This window comes from Neodiprion virginianus, chromosome 4 (genome assembly GCF_021901495.1).
Source record: "Neodiprion virginianus isolate iyNeoVirg1 chromosome 4, iyNeoVirg1.1, whole genome shotgun sequence".
Lineage (NCBI taxonomy): Eukaryota > Metazoa > Arthropoda > Insecta > Hymenoptera > Diprionidae > Neodiprion > Neodiprion virginianus.
This window is the reverse complement of record NC_060880.1, coordinates 3,571,371-3,588,764: the sequence shown is the minus strand read 5'-3', so window position 1 is coordinate 3,588,764 and position 17,394 is coordinate 3,571,371. Positions and strand designations below refer to the sequence as shown.

Here is a 17,394-nt window from a genome sequence, read left to right as displayed (position 1 = left end):
CATATATCAGGTTAAATTAGGTTAGGTTAAATCGACTCGGGTCAGGTTATATTGTAACGGTAATTGATCCATACACTCGATTAGGTAGGGTTAGGATTTTATAGGTTAGGTGGGGTTATATCATAACGGTAATTGATCTTTACACTAGATTAGGTGAGGTTAGGATTTTATAGGTTAGGTTGGGTTATATCATAACGGTAATTGATCTATACACTAGATTAGGTTAGGTTAGGATTTTATATATTAGGTTAGGTTATATTATAACGGTAATTGATTTATATACTAGATTAGGTCAGGTTAGGATTTTGTAGGTTAGGTTACGTTAGGTTAGGACTTTATAGAATCCCGAGAGGGAAAGAAAATATCAACAGCTAAATATCGACTTGTCAGAATGAAAATTTTGAACACGGATGGTGAATTTTCGAAAAATAGCATACATTCTCATAAAAAAAAAGAAAATCGATTATCACGCAACGTTTGTAAAAATCGTATCGTGTATTCGTAAATTGCGACTTATATATGAAAGAAGTATATAAAATCTATCGCACAAAAATTCTGTATCATTGGATCGAAAAAATAAAAATTTCTCCGGGATTATTTCCGCACGCTATATGGTATAGATTCCAATATTTAAAACGCGTCTAATCATTTTCTTCATTTGAGAAAAGTGGTACCTAGCGAAAAATAGAACCATTGGGCTACGTATAGTACTAATTTTGCATGTCGTTTTTCACCGACAGAGGAATCCAGCTCAGAGATGAGAATCGTAGCAGCCTTATCTAAAAATCGACCACGAATCATAACAAGCACAGCCGAGTTTCAATTTGACTTCGGTTTGCGTCGGGATCAGGAAACGGTCCTTAGGGTCAGCCGCAATTAAGGAAAACCCGCAGACGTCCCTTCGGCAAAGGAATGGCAGGGTTAAAGCCCTGGTCAAAACGCGTAAAGGAAGACAACGTTTCCCTGCAGGGAGTATTGGGGGGAATTATCTCAAGCACGAAGACGTGATGGTTGAGAGGTGAGGATTGAGCGAACTCACCGCGTAGTAACAGGTCAAATTGCGAGGATACAATCCGGGGAAGTTTGGCGATTGGAGTCTGCACTTCTTCCTGTCGCAGTCGCTGAATATACGCGAACAGTAAGTACCGGATATCAAATCCCCGAGGTACTGCTCGGACGATGTTGACCTAGTCGGCTGCAGCGTGTGGACCGGAAGTTCACCAGTCTGACCGGAAACCGTCATCGAAGAATTCTCCAAATCGGTAACCGTCTGATAAACCGTCGGGACCGGCGACGTTGTCAACTGCGTCATTCCTGCCAAAGCGTAAGAAATTCATCGGTTTTTCACCCCCCCCCCCCCCCCATTAAACTGAACATAAAGCTTATATTTTCATCCATAGACGACCAGGAATATAAATAACATAACGGGTGTATGCAATGAAATTAGAACTCACCTACGAACGGATTTCCGTACCGCACAACGGCGTCCGACTTCCTAATCATCTTGTACTCCATCCTGAAGTCGAAGTTATACCCGGTCTGGTCGTTGCTTAACCTCAAGAGACGTAGAGTCAGAGAAACGCTCGACGTTTCGCTGTAGTAAATGGCCGGTCCCCAAGAGGTTCCGCACCATAAACCTCCGACGTCTGGCCGCTGGGCCTCAGCGATCTGAAGGGAACCGTCGGGGCAACCCTCGGCCGTAAAAGAAACGAAACGGCCGAGAGTGAAGCTGTCGAATGTCAGCTGAAAGAAATTTTAATCTTACCGTCGTTTCTCGCATTCGTTCCCGACCGAATTCATGTTTTTTTTTCTTTTTTTTTTCTCACTCTTTTACCTTCCCGGAATATATTTAATTACAATATAATCGATTCGTTAACCGTATTAAATAAATGCATAAATAATGTAACGCAGGAATTTCCCTTCTTTCCGTACGACGACTGTTCAGTTTTGCGATTTTTTTTTTCTTTTCCACTCCTTTTATTTTACTCCTCTACTTTTTTCTATTCCTTTATTTTTCCCCTTTTCCATTCGTCATACATTTTATAACGTATATATATACCGACATGCCCGTAACGGTGATGACGCGACGGATTAACTTCTCAACCGTTTCTGACGTGAAAAACAACGTTCAAGTATTTTATGCGTTTTAACAGAGGCTGAAGACTACTGCTCCTACATCTGCATACCTATATACGTAATATAGCAGATCGAGAGAAGCGCGCAGTTTTTTATAATAAGGCCGACTCGTGAAATCATTTTTTTTTTTTTTCCTCTATTTCCTACCTTTCTGCGTCCGTGTTGCAGATATATTCCATTTATCTAAAAATAATGAGACACGGTAAAGGATTATCAACGTTCGTTAATCTCATTATTGTACAAATGTCGATGCTTCGAATGGGAGGGAATGTTTTTTATTCGTTCCCTTCCTCGATTTTTCTATCATAGAGGTAAACCGCTGAGGCGAGTGATTCTGATTTTGGTTCGAAAAAAAAAAAAAAAAAAAAATAAAAAAAACCTGTGCTGGAACGCTTCCAACTCTCAACTACCGGTATTTTATTTTACTTTTGTTAGGTTACAGTGTGCGTGTGTGTGTGTGTGTGTATGCGTATATTTTGGTTCTTTTTTTTTCTAGTTTTGTACGAATCTTTTTTTCCCCCTCGATTTTATTTCCCTTGTTTCGAGCCCCCAAAGCGACCTGGATTTACGTCAATTCCAGGATATCTGTTTGCAGAGTTTCGCTATCTACAACAGTTCGGTTTGATCGCGGTGGATCCAATCGTGCAAAAAACAAACAGAAAACAAATAAGGAAAAAAAAAAAAAAACACGGAGGAAAAACAGGCTTATGGTATATTCCGTAGATCATATTGTAACGATTTAAATAAGCCCGTCTGAAATTAAAACCAAAACTCACGATCAGTTGGAACTGATTCTCAGTGTCCATCACGAGGTCTATGTACGTGACTTATAAGTGACTTTTGTATTTTCTTAAAATTTGACTTCGATAATAATTATAGTATTTATTTCACACAAGAAATTTTAGCAAAGATATTTGTCAAATAATTAGGAAATCAGTGTGAAGTTATGCATGAAAGCTTCTGCGATATCTTCAAGAATGAAAGAAAGATCTTTACTACTGTTGATCAAAAGTTAAGTTAACATTGACGAAACCATTTGAAATACTGAAGAGAAAACTTCAACGGAGCACAATCAAAATGGGAGAGAGAGAGATTAGACAAAAATAACTAAATAAAGAACAGAGTGAAAGTTTTAACGAATAAAGAGATAATTTAAATTTGCAATATTAAAATTATACACTCTTTGTATAAAAATAATTTATGTATAGAATGAGCGAATGTTTATACAATTTTATGTATGTAGCATAGCTTATTGCTTCAATTTCAATAAAATATAATATACAATAAAATTCTTTACAGATTTCTATCATTTTATACCCGATTTTTTATACCGTCTCATATAATAAAAAAAAAAAATATATAAATTATAATATAACTCAAATTATTAAATTCACTATCATATTGTTACACAGCTTCGAAAATCACACGTAACAGAATAATTATAATTATAAATAGTTATAAACGGATCGGACGAAATAAAAAAATCGGCAAAAAAAATTTCCTGCCGGTGTTTAAGCGCCGTTGGCTACATACTTTGCCGAATAATGCTTAAAAGGCTGTCCTGGACCGAGTTTTGCGAAAATATAGAAAAAGAAAACCAAAGCAAATCGTCAAAGTGTAAAGTTTTAAAATTCACCTGCACAATGTCGCCGAGATCGCCTCCGGGCGCGTTAAACGCGAGTTTGCATATGTAGGGCACCTTGTCTTCCTTCGGCCGGTGAAGTTCCAGTTCATAAGTTTTACCCACGTTACCGTAGTAAGTTTTGTTGCAGGCTGAAAACAGAAATCGATAAATATAACGTCTCGTGCTCACCGACTTGAAAACTTGTTTATCCCCCGTTCCGCAGTCCAGGTTAGTAAGATAAAAGTTCTTTTTTTCCCGAGCGTTTTTCGCCCAAGCTTTACAAACTCATTCCCGATTCAAAGGTTTTTTTTTTTTTTTTAATCAAAAATTTATCATCGTATTATATATATATATAATTCCAGTTTTCATTTTCTCTCTCCCTCTCTGTTTTTTTATTTTTTTTTTTTTTTTTTTTGAGCAGAATTTTACGACACAACAATCGATATTTCTACATAAACTTGATAAGAAAATCTTTACTGCGTAATTGATCGTCTGTCATCGTTATGTAACGAGAATGAAAATTGGTTTGATCCTTAAAACAGTAATTTCAACGCGATGAAAATTCTCTCTAAATCATTCTCTTGGTATATATAAAATTTGTAATTTTTTTTTGCAAATTATGCTACACCACCGTGTCACTAAATTCATTTAGTACAACGACTTAATAAATTTCAAACAACCGCATAATTAACTAACGAAATTACGGACAGAATTACCTAGAAAAATATACCGAAACCGTTTCAACAACGTTGCTAAATTTAACGACGCTAATATAATCAGTACAATTGTCTGTAAAATCGTCGAGTAGATACGACCGATCAGTATGTGTAAAAAAATTTCTACCATCCACTCAAACTTCCACGATATCGCAAATTCATATACCTACTATGCGTACCTATAACCAATGTATAATGTAAAATTTGCAACATGAATTCCGCATTGCAAAAAATTCCCAGACGGTTTCGCATAATGCGGGAATTTCAAGTGCGTTATACATACGTCTGCGTATAAAATACTGCGAGTGCTTTCTGCCCGACGAAGCCTTTCATGTGGGTGGTACTGCATCATATCCAACCCCCGTTTCAGTTCAGAAGTGGAAACGTGCATATCAAACGTTCTCGGAAAGCGCGACGCTGTACACTGTTTTCAACAAGCTCCGATCGCGTTGAATGCAATTCACGCTCTCTTCCCTCATTTTTCATGCTGTTTCTTCTTCTTCATTTATTTATTTATTTTTTTTTTTTTTAACTCTTTCCATCTCTGACGTACACGGATAATACGAAGTACAAATTTGAGCAGAAACGTCGGGTATCTTTTAATTTCATCTTGTTTCTATTTTACGTTTTAATTATTGTTATCATTATTATTATTATTATTATTATTTTTACTCTTGTCTACAGGAGTTATGTGAAGATAAAAAAGGTTTATAAAGGAGAGAGAGAGAGAGAGATAAAAAATTTATGCCTAGACGACCGTCATTCTCAGTTGTTAAAATATGTACATGGCGTCATGTGCAAGTTTGTATAACTTTACGTAACCAACGGAATGATTTTTGTTTCTTTTCTTTCTTTTTTTGTTTTTTTTGGCGCGTTTCACTCGAGCTTGACGATGATTATTTTTCAACCACGCCGTGCGTAATGATCATTACTACGTGCGGCACGCGTGTACATCTTGTTAAATTCATCTCTTTGAAAAATATGCATTCTCGATTCTGCAAACAACTGCGAATAAAATTATACACACAGCGCGTCTGGATATGAAGTCGAGATTCATTTTTCTACGTTTTGAAAATTCGTTGAATGTGTTTTTATTTTTTTTTTTTTTTCATTAAAATAAAACATTTCAAACGAATAATAAAGAAACGATTTCAAAATGTTGCAAATATTTCTGAGATTTGGAAAACTGTTTAGGTTTCGGGGAAGCCGTGGTTTTCTTATTTATTTATTTAGTTTTTTTTTTGGTTTTTCTTTTTTATCGAGGGACAGGTCGGATTGTGGATATACTTTATTCACGTTAAGCAATCAGCCGAACTCCGGAGGCATCAAAAGCAGCAACACAACACGCCCTGCGATAGAATTATTCAACGAGTTGCTTCAGCCAGTTAAGTTAAGGAGCCATTAAAGCCGAACACGCGTTTCTCAGGGGCTCTCAGGACGATTGAGGAGAAAAACGTGCTGCCAATTTCAATGCGAGATTAAACCACGCGCGTTGCTTCGGATTTGCAAATAAATAATTTCCGTACGATATGTGCATTTTTTATAATAAATATCTTGTTATGCCTATAAAAACTAATAAACTATACACAAGGAATTCCTTGCGAAGTTGAGCAACGTCTGAAATTCGCCATTTTTGATTTTAGTCAAAATATTTTCTGCAATTGTTTCAATTTTCAAACAGTATCCTGTCATTTTTTAGAATTTTTCTTCGGCTGATTAATTTATAAATATTGGGAGTGATTTTGAAAAGAACCGTTATTAAAATTATGGGGAGTTTTTTATTTTTTTTTTTTTGGTTTTCAACACTTATAATTCTCTTGATCAACTAAAACATTGTTTGAACAGTCTGAAAATTTTCAAGACTTCTATTTATTACTTAGAATATTTTTAGACCGATTTCATTATGAAGTTCATAAAAAAAATTGAATGTGACAAAAAAATAAACAAAAATTGCTACGTAATGGAATCGATCTAGAAATGTTCTAAGTGATGAATCGAAATTTTGAAATTTTGCTGGGAATTTTCAGACAGTTGCAACAATTTTTTAACTGACAAAAAAAAAAAAAAAAAAAAAAAAATAAATAAATAAATAAATAAATAAATCGAAAGTGCTGAAAATACAGTTTGTGAGAATTTTTGAGAATTTTAAAAAAGGTCCTTTTTAAAATCATTACAAAAATTTATAAGTAATCGAGGAGTTGAAAAAAAAAAATCTGGAAAATTCAGGGCACTGTTTCAAAGTTGGGACAACTGTAGAAAAAAATTAAAACAAAATCAGAAATAAGGGTGAGACGTTATTTCGGTTCGCATAGAATTTTCCATATATTATTACAGAATTCGTCACATTATAGATGCAAATCGCGCAAAGATCAAAATTGCTATTAGTAAGAAAAAAAAAAAAAAAAAAACACGCGAAGCTTATAATGTATCATCGCATAAACGAAATTCTCACAAGACTTGGCCGATTTTCAAATCGAATACCCTCGATTTTTGCACCAAAGATTCGTTTTTTTTATTTATTTATTTATTTTTTTAAATCATTTCTTTTCTCTCCTATTCATCTGTTCTTGTTTTACTCCATTACGTGTATGTAACTTACACGCATATTCAACATCGGATTCGCCTGCAAGCTGCCTCGCATATACATGTGTAACTTACATTATACACAGATTAGAGTTTTATCATATCTCCATATGTTTCGAAATAATTAGACCGCAGACTGCGCTCGTTCCGCTCTGCTCGCCTTCCGGAAATAAGCACGAAAAAGACAGAAAGGAAGGAAAAAAGAGTCGGAGCTTTGTCAGTTTTTTTTTATTCTTCTTTTTCTCTTTGTTTCTTTGCTTTTTGGCTTCATTTTTTCAGCGCCAGGTCATTTGAAGATTTTTAAGCCTTATTGTTAATATACATCATTTTCGTTTATTTTTTCTCGTCTCTTGTTCTTTCAGTCCTCTCCTTCTAACGATATATTACACGGTATGATTACACACGCTAAATTTTTCCACTCGTTTCGTACATGCGATATATTTGTTCATTAATTTAATCTCTCTGGAATGCTGTGTATAATTTAATTCAATTTTCATCTCAGAGTGACGGATTTCACCAAATTCACAGCGCAGCTGACGCGTCTTTAAACATTACCTTTTTTTTCAAATATTATATTCCTCCTTTAAACGTATCTTTTTGAACACTAAGAAAAAAAATTATTCGATAGAAATGAACATGATTGTGTGTATAATTCATTTCCAAACACGTGATTCTTTCTCTCTTGTTTTTTATTATCAACTTTCTTACTCAAGGTTTCAAAAGTTTTCATCTGACACTAAGTACAAAATACATTTCACCTTAAATGGCATGTTATAAGGTAGAACGTTAAAATTCGTATTACAGACACGTGTAATTAGTTACGAAATAGGTCGAAAAAAAAAAAAAAAAAAGAAAGAAAGAAAGAAAAAACTTTTCGAATCAAAAAATACTCCCGATGACCAGCACTCGACGAAATTTCACCTCAGAAAAAAAGAAAAAAGAAAATAATAACGTACCGTTCTAGGGTTAAATTGGCTGAGCTCGGACAGCCAGCTTTCACGGTACGGAGAAGTTTAGTTTAGGAAATTTTTATCGGCCTGTCAGAAACACTGTAAAAACTGTATAAAATGTGCAGGAAAATAGCGTGTGGTCAACGTGTACGGAATGCCTGCTAAGAACGCGGATATTCGCCAGGTTGCCCCTCCTGCATAATATTTTCGTCGCTTCTTCTCCCCGGAAATTTGAAATACCTTTTGCCTTTAGCTTAGTGTGTATATGCGTTACGCGGACACCAGGGTGACCAACCGTCATAAATTTAGACAACAGTTCGCCGCGATTTACGCAACCTCAAAAATCCTAACAGCTGTCTGTACTGGGCACAACTCCCAGCGACAACTGTGAAAACTTTTGAGGTTAAGTTCATGACGGTTGGTCACCCTGATCCAAACAAATGCTCTCGGATTTCGGCGCATGCGCGCTACATTGTTGATGTACGACAGACTATTCGGCCGTTGGATAATCGCAGATATATAGGGACCCGTTGTAATGGGGAAATGTGTAAATATTGAATAAAATATTGAAATCTGAGTGAGAAAATGTTTTTCATGTATTTTAATTGAATAATAATCAGTAAACCCGTTAGACGTCCCTATTAAATATCAACTAAAGAGTTCCAGGAGCATCTTATTTAAGACACAAACTGATCGGCTGGCAGCTGTAAAGACGAAAAAAAATTTTACTAACAATTATCCATCATAAATTCGATAAAAAGAAAAAAAAAACGATTAAAAATTAAATGTGCCCGATCTTCCACTCAACCGACAATGCTCATCTTTCGCGAGAACTTTTGTTTCTACCTAAACTAACTATTTCAGGGAAAATTTTTTTATTTTGAAACACACTAATATATGTGTATACACACACAGACGTAGACATTCACGTGCATAGATACATAAACGTGCGCATGACGCGAGTTTGACCCAAATGCAGGTCAGTTGGCGAAAAGCCAGCACGCTGTGTCTACTCGAAATCCATCGTCAACGGTCTTATTTTTCTCACGGACGGTGCTGCAGATCCATGTATGTATTTATGTACATATATACATACACACGTCCCATGTGTCTCTACATACACGTATATATGTATATATTTGTGTGTTTATTTATGCAGTTTTTTTCAATTTTGCATGCGAACGACGCGTGGAGGGTGAATTGTATTCGAACCGTCTACCTACGTATCTATAATATAATATTATATACCGGGCTTTATATTTCGCGAAAACGTCACCGAAAGGTACGTGGAGTAAGGTGCGCAAAAATGACTTAACCTTTCGTCTAACTTGTTTACAGTCCGAAACATAATGCGATATCGATTCCGTACGAATTTTATGACAACGGATTTCCACTTTCTCACGTCAGCTGCATGACCGGTCATTGCCGTATGATACGTATAGAATTGAACTCGCATTTTGTTTCGTATCGAAAAACAAGTTAGCCGTAAGGCTTGCTTAAGTCATTTCCGCATTTTACTGTAAATGAAAAATTCAACCCGGGGAAGATATTTGTCCGCATTTCGACAAAGGACGGATCAGTTATAAATTATCACATTAAAATAACCGTAATGTGTCGAATGCCGTCCGGTCTCGATGATAAATTCAGAATGAATAATGGCGAAATCCTGGGGTGAGGAGAGACGGACAGACAGAGAGAGAGAGAACAGAATTTATCGTAACTCCAGACACGTGTCGATCTCCCAAGGAATACGCAACGAGTACACGGAAGGAATACATATAAAAAAAAAAAAGAAATTAATGTAATACAGAAAAAATAGACAAATGTATTATAGATGTAAAGTAACTAGGTAGACAAAGAGAAGAGAAAGAGAGAAAGAGAGAGAGAAGATGACGTCCAAGATCCTTCGGTAGCTTTGCTACAGGAGCACGTTCAATCCGTAATTGCGGTCCCTTTACCCTCTTCCCTTTCCTTAGCCTTAACCTGCACCCTATCTCCTACACCCCTTTGAAAACCCACCCTCAACAGTCTCGATGCGTCCTAGAATTTTGCACAACCGACGTTTAACGAAACTACCCCGTATTACCTGCACATAGGTAAATGTCCTCACGTGTTTTGGGATTAAAATTCAGTTCGGATTTCGTGCTCCAATTCGCGGCCATTATTTAACCGAGCAGCCGTTATCGAGCTGACTCCACCGTCTCTCTCCCGTCCCATATTCCCTCTCCTCATCTCGCTTCACCGCGGAAAAATCATCCCCCCCTCCCCAACCACCCGCTTACTGGCCCGTCACTGCAATCGGCACCTTTATTATACATGTGTGTGTGTGTATATATATATATATATATCTAGGATATGTACAGCACAACAATAACTACTGCAGTACTGTCGATAACCTCGACAAAGTTAGCTAGTTGAACAACAATAATAATAACAATAATAATAACGATGATAATAATAATAGATTTACCATTGGCCAAATTTTTACATTATACACAGTATTCGTTGTGAATTTGTGAAATCGTGTAATTCCAACGTTTATAGCGAATTTGAATCGCGAACAACGTTTTAACAAGTCGTCATTTACTGCACGGATTAAATAACATTGTAATATTTCATTGCGATACGGGATGCTTGGTATACGGAATTGATTTTCCCATCTACATTATACGTATATAATTTACAGAAGCGTTATCGTGACGATAAATCTACTCATTAAATTTATTACCAACACATACGATATTGTAAGAATCGAGTCTATTTTAACCGTAGTCTGCAAAACTGGTTATGAAAAGGAAATTGAACCAAGCGGTTGATAATTATGTAAGAAGTTCTTCACCCGTGTAGAAGCTTTTCAAGCTCGTGCACGAGCTTTAATTAAGCGTTACGTTATTACACGTTCTTACACGTGTTTTTTTTTTTTTTGTTGAAATTTGTTATTCACGTAATTCGAAAAGTTATATACCGGACCGATCGAATCGGACGTTCGGTCGGTTTCGATCGTTTTTGCATTATTCGATTACACCTCTAGTTTCGTTTTTGGAATATTCAAGCGGCAGGGAATAGAGAGTTCAGCCGGCCACCTTAATCGGATAATCTCGGTAGCTGCGTGTAATCTCTCTTCTGTCGTCGAACTGTGCGGATAATATACACATATAAGGACGCATAGACCAATTTACAGACTCAGGCTCGGTTGTGTGATTGCGGTAATATGCAAAATAGGCAATTAAAAGATTAGGGATATGATTTCATATTCATGGAAAGTCGTAGGTAGTTACTAAACCTGCCTGTGACAGCTCTACGTACATATATATATATATATATATATATATATATATATATATATATATATATATATATATATATATATATATATATATATATATATATATATATATATAGGCATGCGTGTGTCATACTTATGCGGATAAATGACAGTGATATCGATATAACAATACGACTGCGTGAGTTGGAAATTTATTTGCCGGAATACTTGGTGTCGGTGAAACCATCTCCCTGATCACTCTGGCTTAATTTAAGTACACCCAACTCATCAGCCCTTACTCAATTTCCTCCTAATTTCTCTCCACCTCGGTATCGTTTTCTTCTTTTCCCTCTCTCTCACTCTCTCCCTTCTTACAAGGGTGGTATCGCGTGTCGATCACTCCGATTTGATTTCTTTCGTAATAAGTTATAAGAGACTAAAGACTAAGCGACACGTATTTTCTTTTATCTGCCATTAAACATTTTGAGGGGGTGAAACAACCCTCCGAAGTAAGGAATGTCAAGGAGTGATTTGCCAGTTTTTATTTACTTATTTATTTGTTTTTTTTTTTTTTTTTTTCAATTAAGAAAATTACATTTTTCATATCTCGTTACGAGAAAACTTTTCCAGTTGGGTTGGTTAAAGAATGTTATGTTCTTGTGGGTGAAATTACTTGCTTTACTTCGGAGGGTGGTTTCACCCCCTGAAAGTGTTCAATGGCAGATTAAAAAAAAAAAAAAAAAAAAAAAAAGCAATACGTCTTGCTTAGTTTTTACTCTACTATGACATATTACAAAGGAAATAAAATCGACGAGATCGATCTTGGATACCTTTCTTTCCGTCCTTTGTTAGACGACGACATTGATATCACACATGTGTTTAATCTTTGTTCGTTTTCTTTTGTTTTTACTAAAAATTTTAATTTTATATATACTTTTCCTTTGTTCAAAATTTAAACAAATTAGGAAACATGTAATCCGTGCAACGGACATTGATATTCCATGGGAAGGGCGAGCGATTCTTGAGGGACTGATAACACTCAATTTCACCCCGATAACCTCGAAACATAAATCCTAAATTTTCACAGGACCCTGATTTATTTATTCAGTAATTTGTTGTTTATGATTTTTTCCTCTCAGCCTCCCTGTGCATTCTTTGTTTCCTTCTCGCCAGAAATACCACCCTTTTCATTCCGGTCACGTAATCGTTCCACCGTTTCGATATCCCTGCATCGATATTATCATCTGTGTGTTTACACTAGCGGTGCTACGGTTTTTCGTTTTTTGTGCGAAGAGATAAAGGAAAAACGGGAAAAAGAGACGTAAAACGCTGAGAGCAAAGAAAGAGGAAGGGGGAAAAGAAAAAAAATGGGTGAGGGCTCGGAATAAGCGTCAAGGAAGGAAAACTGACGGTTGATAGATCGTTATAAAAGTTATAAAAGAAAGAGGAGGAGGGGAACAAACAGAAAAACAAAATACAACAACAATGCGATCTCGCAACTCTTTTCAGCAATCCGACTCGTAGTCGGATCGTAGATAGATCCCTATCTGATGCATTAATGCACTCCCGATATTCATATTTCTTTCCACGACATAAAAAATGAAACTCCTCCATCTTCGGTAATAATAAATAAAAACAAAAGTAATAGTAAATAATGACGATGATTATGGTGGTAGTAATAACAATAACAATAATAATAATGACGATGATGAGAATGATTTAAATTGCCACCAATTTACCGTGACGACAAATTCTTTTTCGGCAGGTTCGTTAGATAATAAAAATACGATTAAATTCGTTAGTAGAAAGAGAGAGAAAAAAATAAATAAATAAATAAAAGGAAGATAAATCAATAACACGACTATACGATCGGGAAATTTGGCATAAAAATGATTCGCAACGCCTGACGATGACGATTTGCAAGCCTCTCTGAGACGTTGCACGGTGAGAGGGTGGGATGGGGATGAGAGGGAAAGAAGGTGGCATTACCAAACGATCCGTGCAATCTCTGGTCGCCAGGTCGACAATTTCCGGGACAAGCAAGAGCAAACTTAACCGGAGTGACTCCGTACAATCGAAGAGAATGGGAAGAGAGAGAGAGAGAGAGAGAGAGAGAGAAGGAGAGAGGAGAGGAAACTGCAGTGGAAGGACATCGAAGCCGGCAGCTGTTCTCTGCCAGGAAACTACCGAACTTCATACACCTATATAACATATGTATCCTTGCAGCATACATACATGTGTGTATATATATATATATATATATATATATATATATATATATATATATATATATATATATATATATATATATATATATATATATATATATATATATATATATATATATATATATATATATATATATATATGTATGTATATACAACGTAGATCCTACTACGGAAGCGATACCTTCGAATTAACGAGTTAATTAACCAGACGGAGTCCCGAATAATGGTTTTGCTCGGCGACAATCGAGGCAGCCGAGGATATACCGGATGTGATAAAATCTCAACGAGGAACATAAAGCGTCGTACACAGCTTGTCTTGTAACCACCTATACTCGTATATAAAGGAAAGCTCGCGAAAAGCTTTCGGTCATCCGCCGAATTCAGATGCGGCAGATGAGATCAGTCATTTTTTCACCCTTGTTTTTGTTTTTCCTGTACAGTTGCATTTTTTTTTTTTTTTTTCAAATTTTGTACGACGATATTTCAAACTGCGATACGTGCGTAAAGAAGGAGGATTTTTTTTTACTCTACGAAATACGACGATCAATGTATAATGTTATTTTCGATCGGGGAGAAGAAAGGAAAAAGAGAAAAAAAGTTTAAAATTTTTTTTATGTTTGTTACTATTCGAAAGGATTTCAAAACATGTTAATTAATTTCACGCCTCGGTTTTTTTTTTTTTTTTCCTTTTCCAAGGAAACTTTTCACTCCCATTTATAGGTACGTGGGATCCTATAATTCCAGTGAGCAGACTTTTTGTCGATTTTGTTTTCTACTCCGTGGAATGGAAAAAGTTCGACTGACTAGGTCAAAACGGAGCTTTTATTGTTCCGCATCGAGGCTGAAGCACAAGCGTGAACAATGTTGACAAAGTATCGGAGAACCGGATTGAAAATTGCAGTTGATCAGGGGTTAGAATCGATGGTAAAACTGCAGTGTATTATAGAGATTATTGTGAAAAGAATGCAGGACGGATTGACTCGTCGTATCGACTGGTTAGTAGGCCAAAAATACGCGCGCAGTTTGATTGCGATTTTTCCGTTTTTCATTTTTTTCTTTTGTCCGACTGTCGAAACTGCTTATCAGATTCTACGCGCGATGATCGAATGGATGAATTATAGAAGAGGCGAGGAAAAAAGAGGAAGGGAAATCAAGCGTGGAAGGTGTGAAAATCTCCGGCTCCGGATTTTCCCTCGTGATTGATAGAAACGTTAATCCCCGGGGAACTTGAAGCATGTAACGAACTTTTCCGAGTTCCCCGTCTTTAATCCCCTGCATGCAGGAACTTCAAAGCATTAATCTCAATCAATTCACGATTTAGCCATGACCTAAAATAATTCTCACACAGAGCAGTTCATCGATTCTCTCGGCGTTCAATAAATAATCAAATACTTTAAGCGTATCCTGTCCGTTTCAAGTTGGCCGGGTAGATTGAATATCATGAATTAATCAGGAGGCTACACAAAGAGGAAGAAAAAATTAACGAATAACGGGGTAGACCGACGTGCATAATTAATAAAAATGACAACGTTAATAATACAAAATATACTGGCACAAAATTTTCACGTATTCGTATGTAAAATTGATTTTCTTTACGTTTACCAGAATATAACTTACGAGAAACGTTAAATATATATTTATCTTTCTGTTTTTTTTTTTTTTTTGTTTTTTTCTTTCGCTAAGGCAATACAAATTTTAATTAAACTCTCTGTGTCAACATCACCGACGGATAGAATATTTGTTCCGTTATACTTAATTTCCGTCTAGCATTTATTGTGTAAAGAAAGTAAACATTTTTATTATTATGTGGAGGGTAACAAGCCGGAAAATCAGTTTCTTGAATCAGAAAAGAAAAGACTCTGTCGATTTGTCCGAAAAAATGAAAACATCTGAAACTTACAGGATTTTATAATTAAACGATGATCATGAAAAATTTCCATGTCCGGTTTAATTCGAACTTCCGGTTCTACCGGAAATAAATCGACCTTCAATGTTTTACCGACAAACGTATACTTTTTTCTTCATATTACTTTTTTCCAAACGACCGATTGTCTTATTCCCAGTTCAAGTATTTGTTTTTAGAAAAATTTATACATTCGCCTGCCAAGTCCTATCAGTTTCAGATTTTTCACTCGACCGTTTTCGAGATAATCGCGGAAGGTTGTTCCGAGTTAATTAGATCGACGGTCCAATTTGCCACGGGTGAAAGTTACACAGTTTACACACAAATCGCAGTAACGTCAGTAAAAAAAAAAAAAACAAGCGATAAATGCAACGGTAATTGTTTTTTTGTTTTTTTTTTTTTCATGCGGATAAAAATTGTAATAAAATAAAAGAAAAAGACAGATAAACATTTCTCTTTCTCCGATGCTTCCAAATTTCTACCCCTCGCGTATAACTTATACCCAGCGTTCGTTAAGGTCCGAAAACGGTTCCCGGATTTCGTTCCAACGTTGTGTAACGCGTTGTAATCCACACACACACACACACACACACACGTGCACGCGCAAAGATATTCGCGAAGGTAAATGCATTAAACATGCGGCATAAATCAGGGCGAGCAAAGCTTCGCAGTAGAACAAACCGTAACGGTTGGACGCGCAGTAGTCCGACTCAGCGTTGGATCCGCCAAACCGAATCAGCATCGCCGTTGGCCGGTTTGCACGCAAGGTTCGAATGTAGAAGAAATTCGAGGTGTAGAATTGAAAATAAAACGTTGTGAAAAATCGTCGATAGTTCGTTTCTTTAAATTCTCCAATCGCGATTACATTCCGAAGGATGAATGTTTAATTTTTTTTTTTTTTTTTAGAATTTAAATCTATTCTAGTTCAACGTTACGACCTATTTGTTCGATTCGACCGCATGTTTATGCTCGGTGATCGAAAACAAAGTTTTTAATACACACTAATCCCATTCGCTTGTTCAAATCCAAGCAATGTTTGGTTGTATCTAATATAAAATAAGGTTAATTATTAAAATTTACGAATGTGTTGCCGGTTGATTCGGGTCAGGATATATTGTTGGACGAACAATTGGGACGGCAAAATTGTTTGAGCAAAAACATGATGATGAGTGTCAATGAAAAAAGGTGAACTAGTTAAATAAGGCGAAAATTTGTTGAAACGCAGAATTTTAACTGGAAGAGAATCTTGTTATTATACAACGACAACAACGTCACAGGGATCGGTTTATTCTTTGAAAAATTTTTAACCAAAAATTTGTACTCCTTGTGAAATTCTGATGCGTACAATAGCTGATTTAATTTGCGAATGAATTATTCGCCGAATCGTCAGAGCTAGAATTTTTACAGCAATAAAGTATTTCTTGCCAAAGGAAAAACTTTATTGTCGTTTCTAAATTGCAACGATATAGCGAATATTGGAATATTTTTAAGGAATTCGGTTACAACGAAGAAATAAAAGGAACAATGTTAAATAGAACCGGACGAAGCGTGAAAATTTTTAGCTAAACAATTGATAACATTTGACTTCTCCGACGTTGTTAATAATAATTAAGAAAAAAAAATGGCGCTCACAGCTGGAATTTAGTGTTCAAACTTTTTTCTCTCACCATTAACACAGGGTCCTTTAGAATTTCATTCAATCCGATAATTTCCAGTATCGATTTAATAAACTTTGTTAGTTGTCTTGTTTCTGCTTCAAGTTCGAATATGTTTGTACTCTGTGCATTACTTACGTGAGCACTGTCGAACCTCGTCAGAACTATCTCCGCAATCATCCAGCCCGTTGCAGACTCTGTTTAGAGGCACGCACTTCCCGTTACCGCAGTTAAACTCGGTCTGTTGACAGGACGAAACGGCGGTGACGAGAGCGTAAACAGCGGAGAAGAGTCGCCACATCTCTGCAACAAGAGATAGAAACGGATTCGCTCG

The 17,394-nt window shown here is 36.1% G+C and overlaps 1 protein-coding gene across 2 annotated transcripts in view; it reads right to left on the bottom strand.

The window, feature by feature from the left end:
* Positions 1 to 17,394, bottom strand: part of LOC124301800 (uncharacterized) — a 97,028-nt gene that overhangs the window by 13,959 nt on the left and 65,675 nt on the right. For both annotated transcript variants that reach the window (XM_046757229.1, XM_046757230.1), the window contains exons 3-6: positions 17,199 to 17,363; positions 3,773 to 3,909; positions 1,455 to 1,743; positions 1,040 to 1,314 (exon numbers count right to left, since the gene is read on the bottom strand). In XM_046757229.1, coding sequence (XP_046613185.1) covers positions 1,040 to 1,314; positions 1,455 to 1,743; positions 3,773 to 3,909; positions 17,199 to 17,363 — 866 coding nt within the window. The remainder of the gene's footprint in view (positions 1 to 1,039; positions 1,315 to 1,454; positions 1,744 to 3,772; positions 3,910 to 17,198; positions 17,364 to 17,394) is intronic.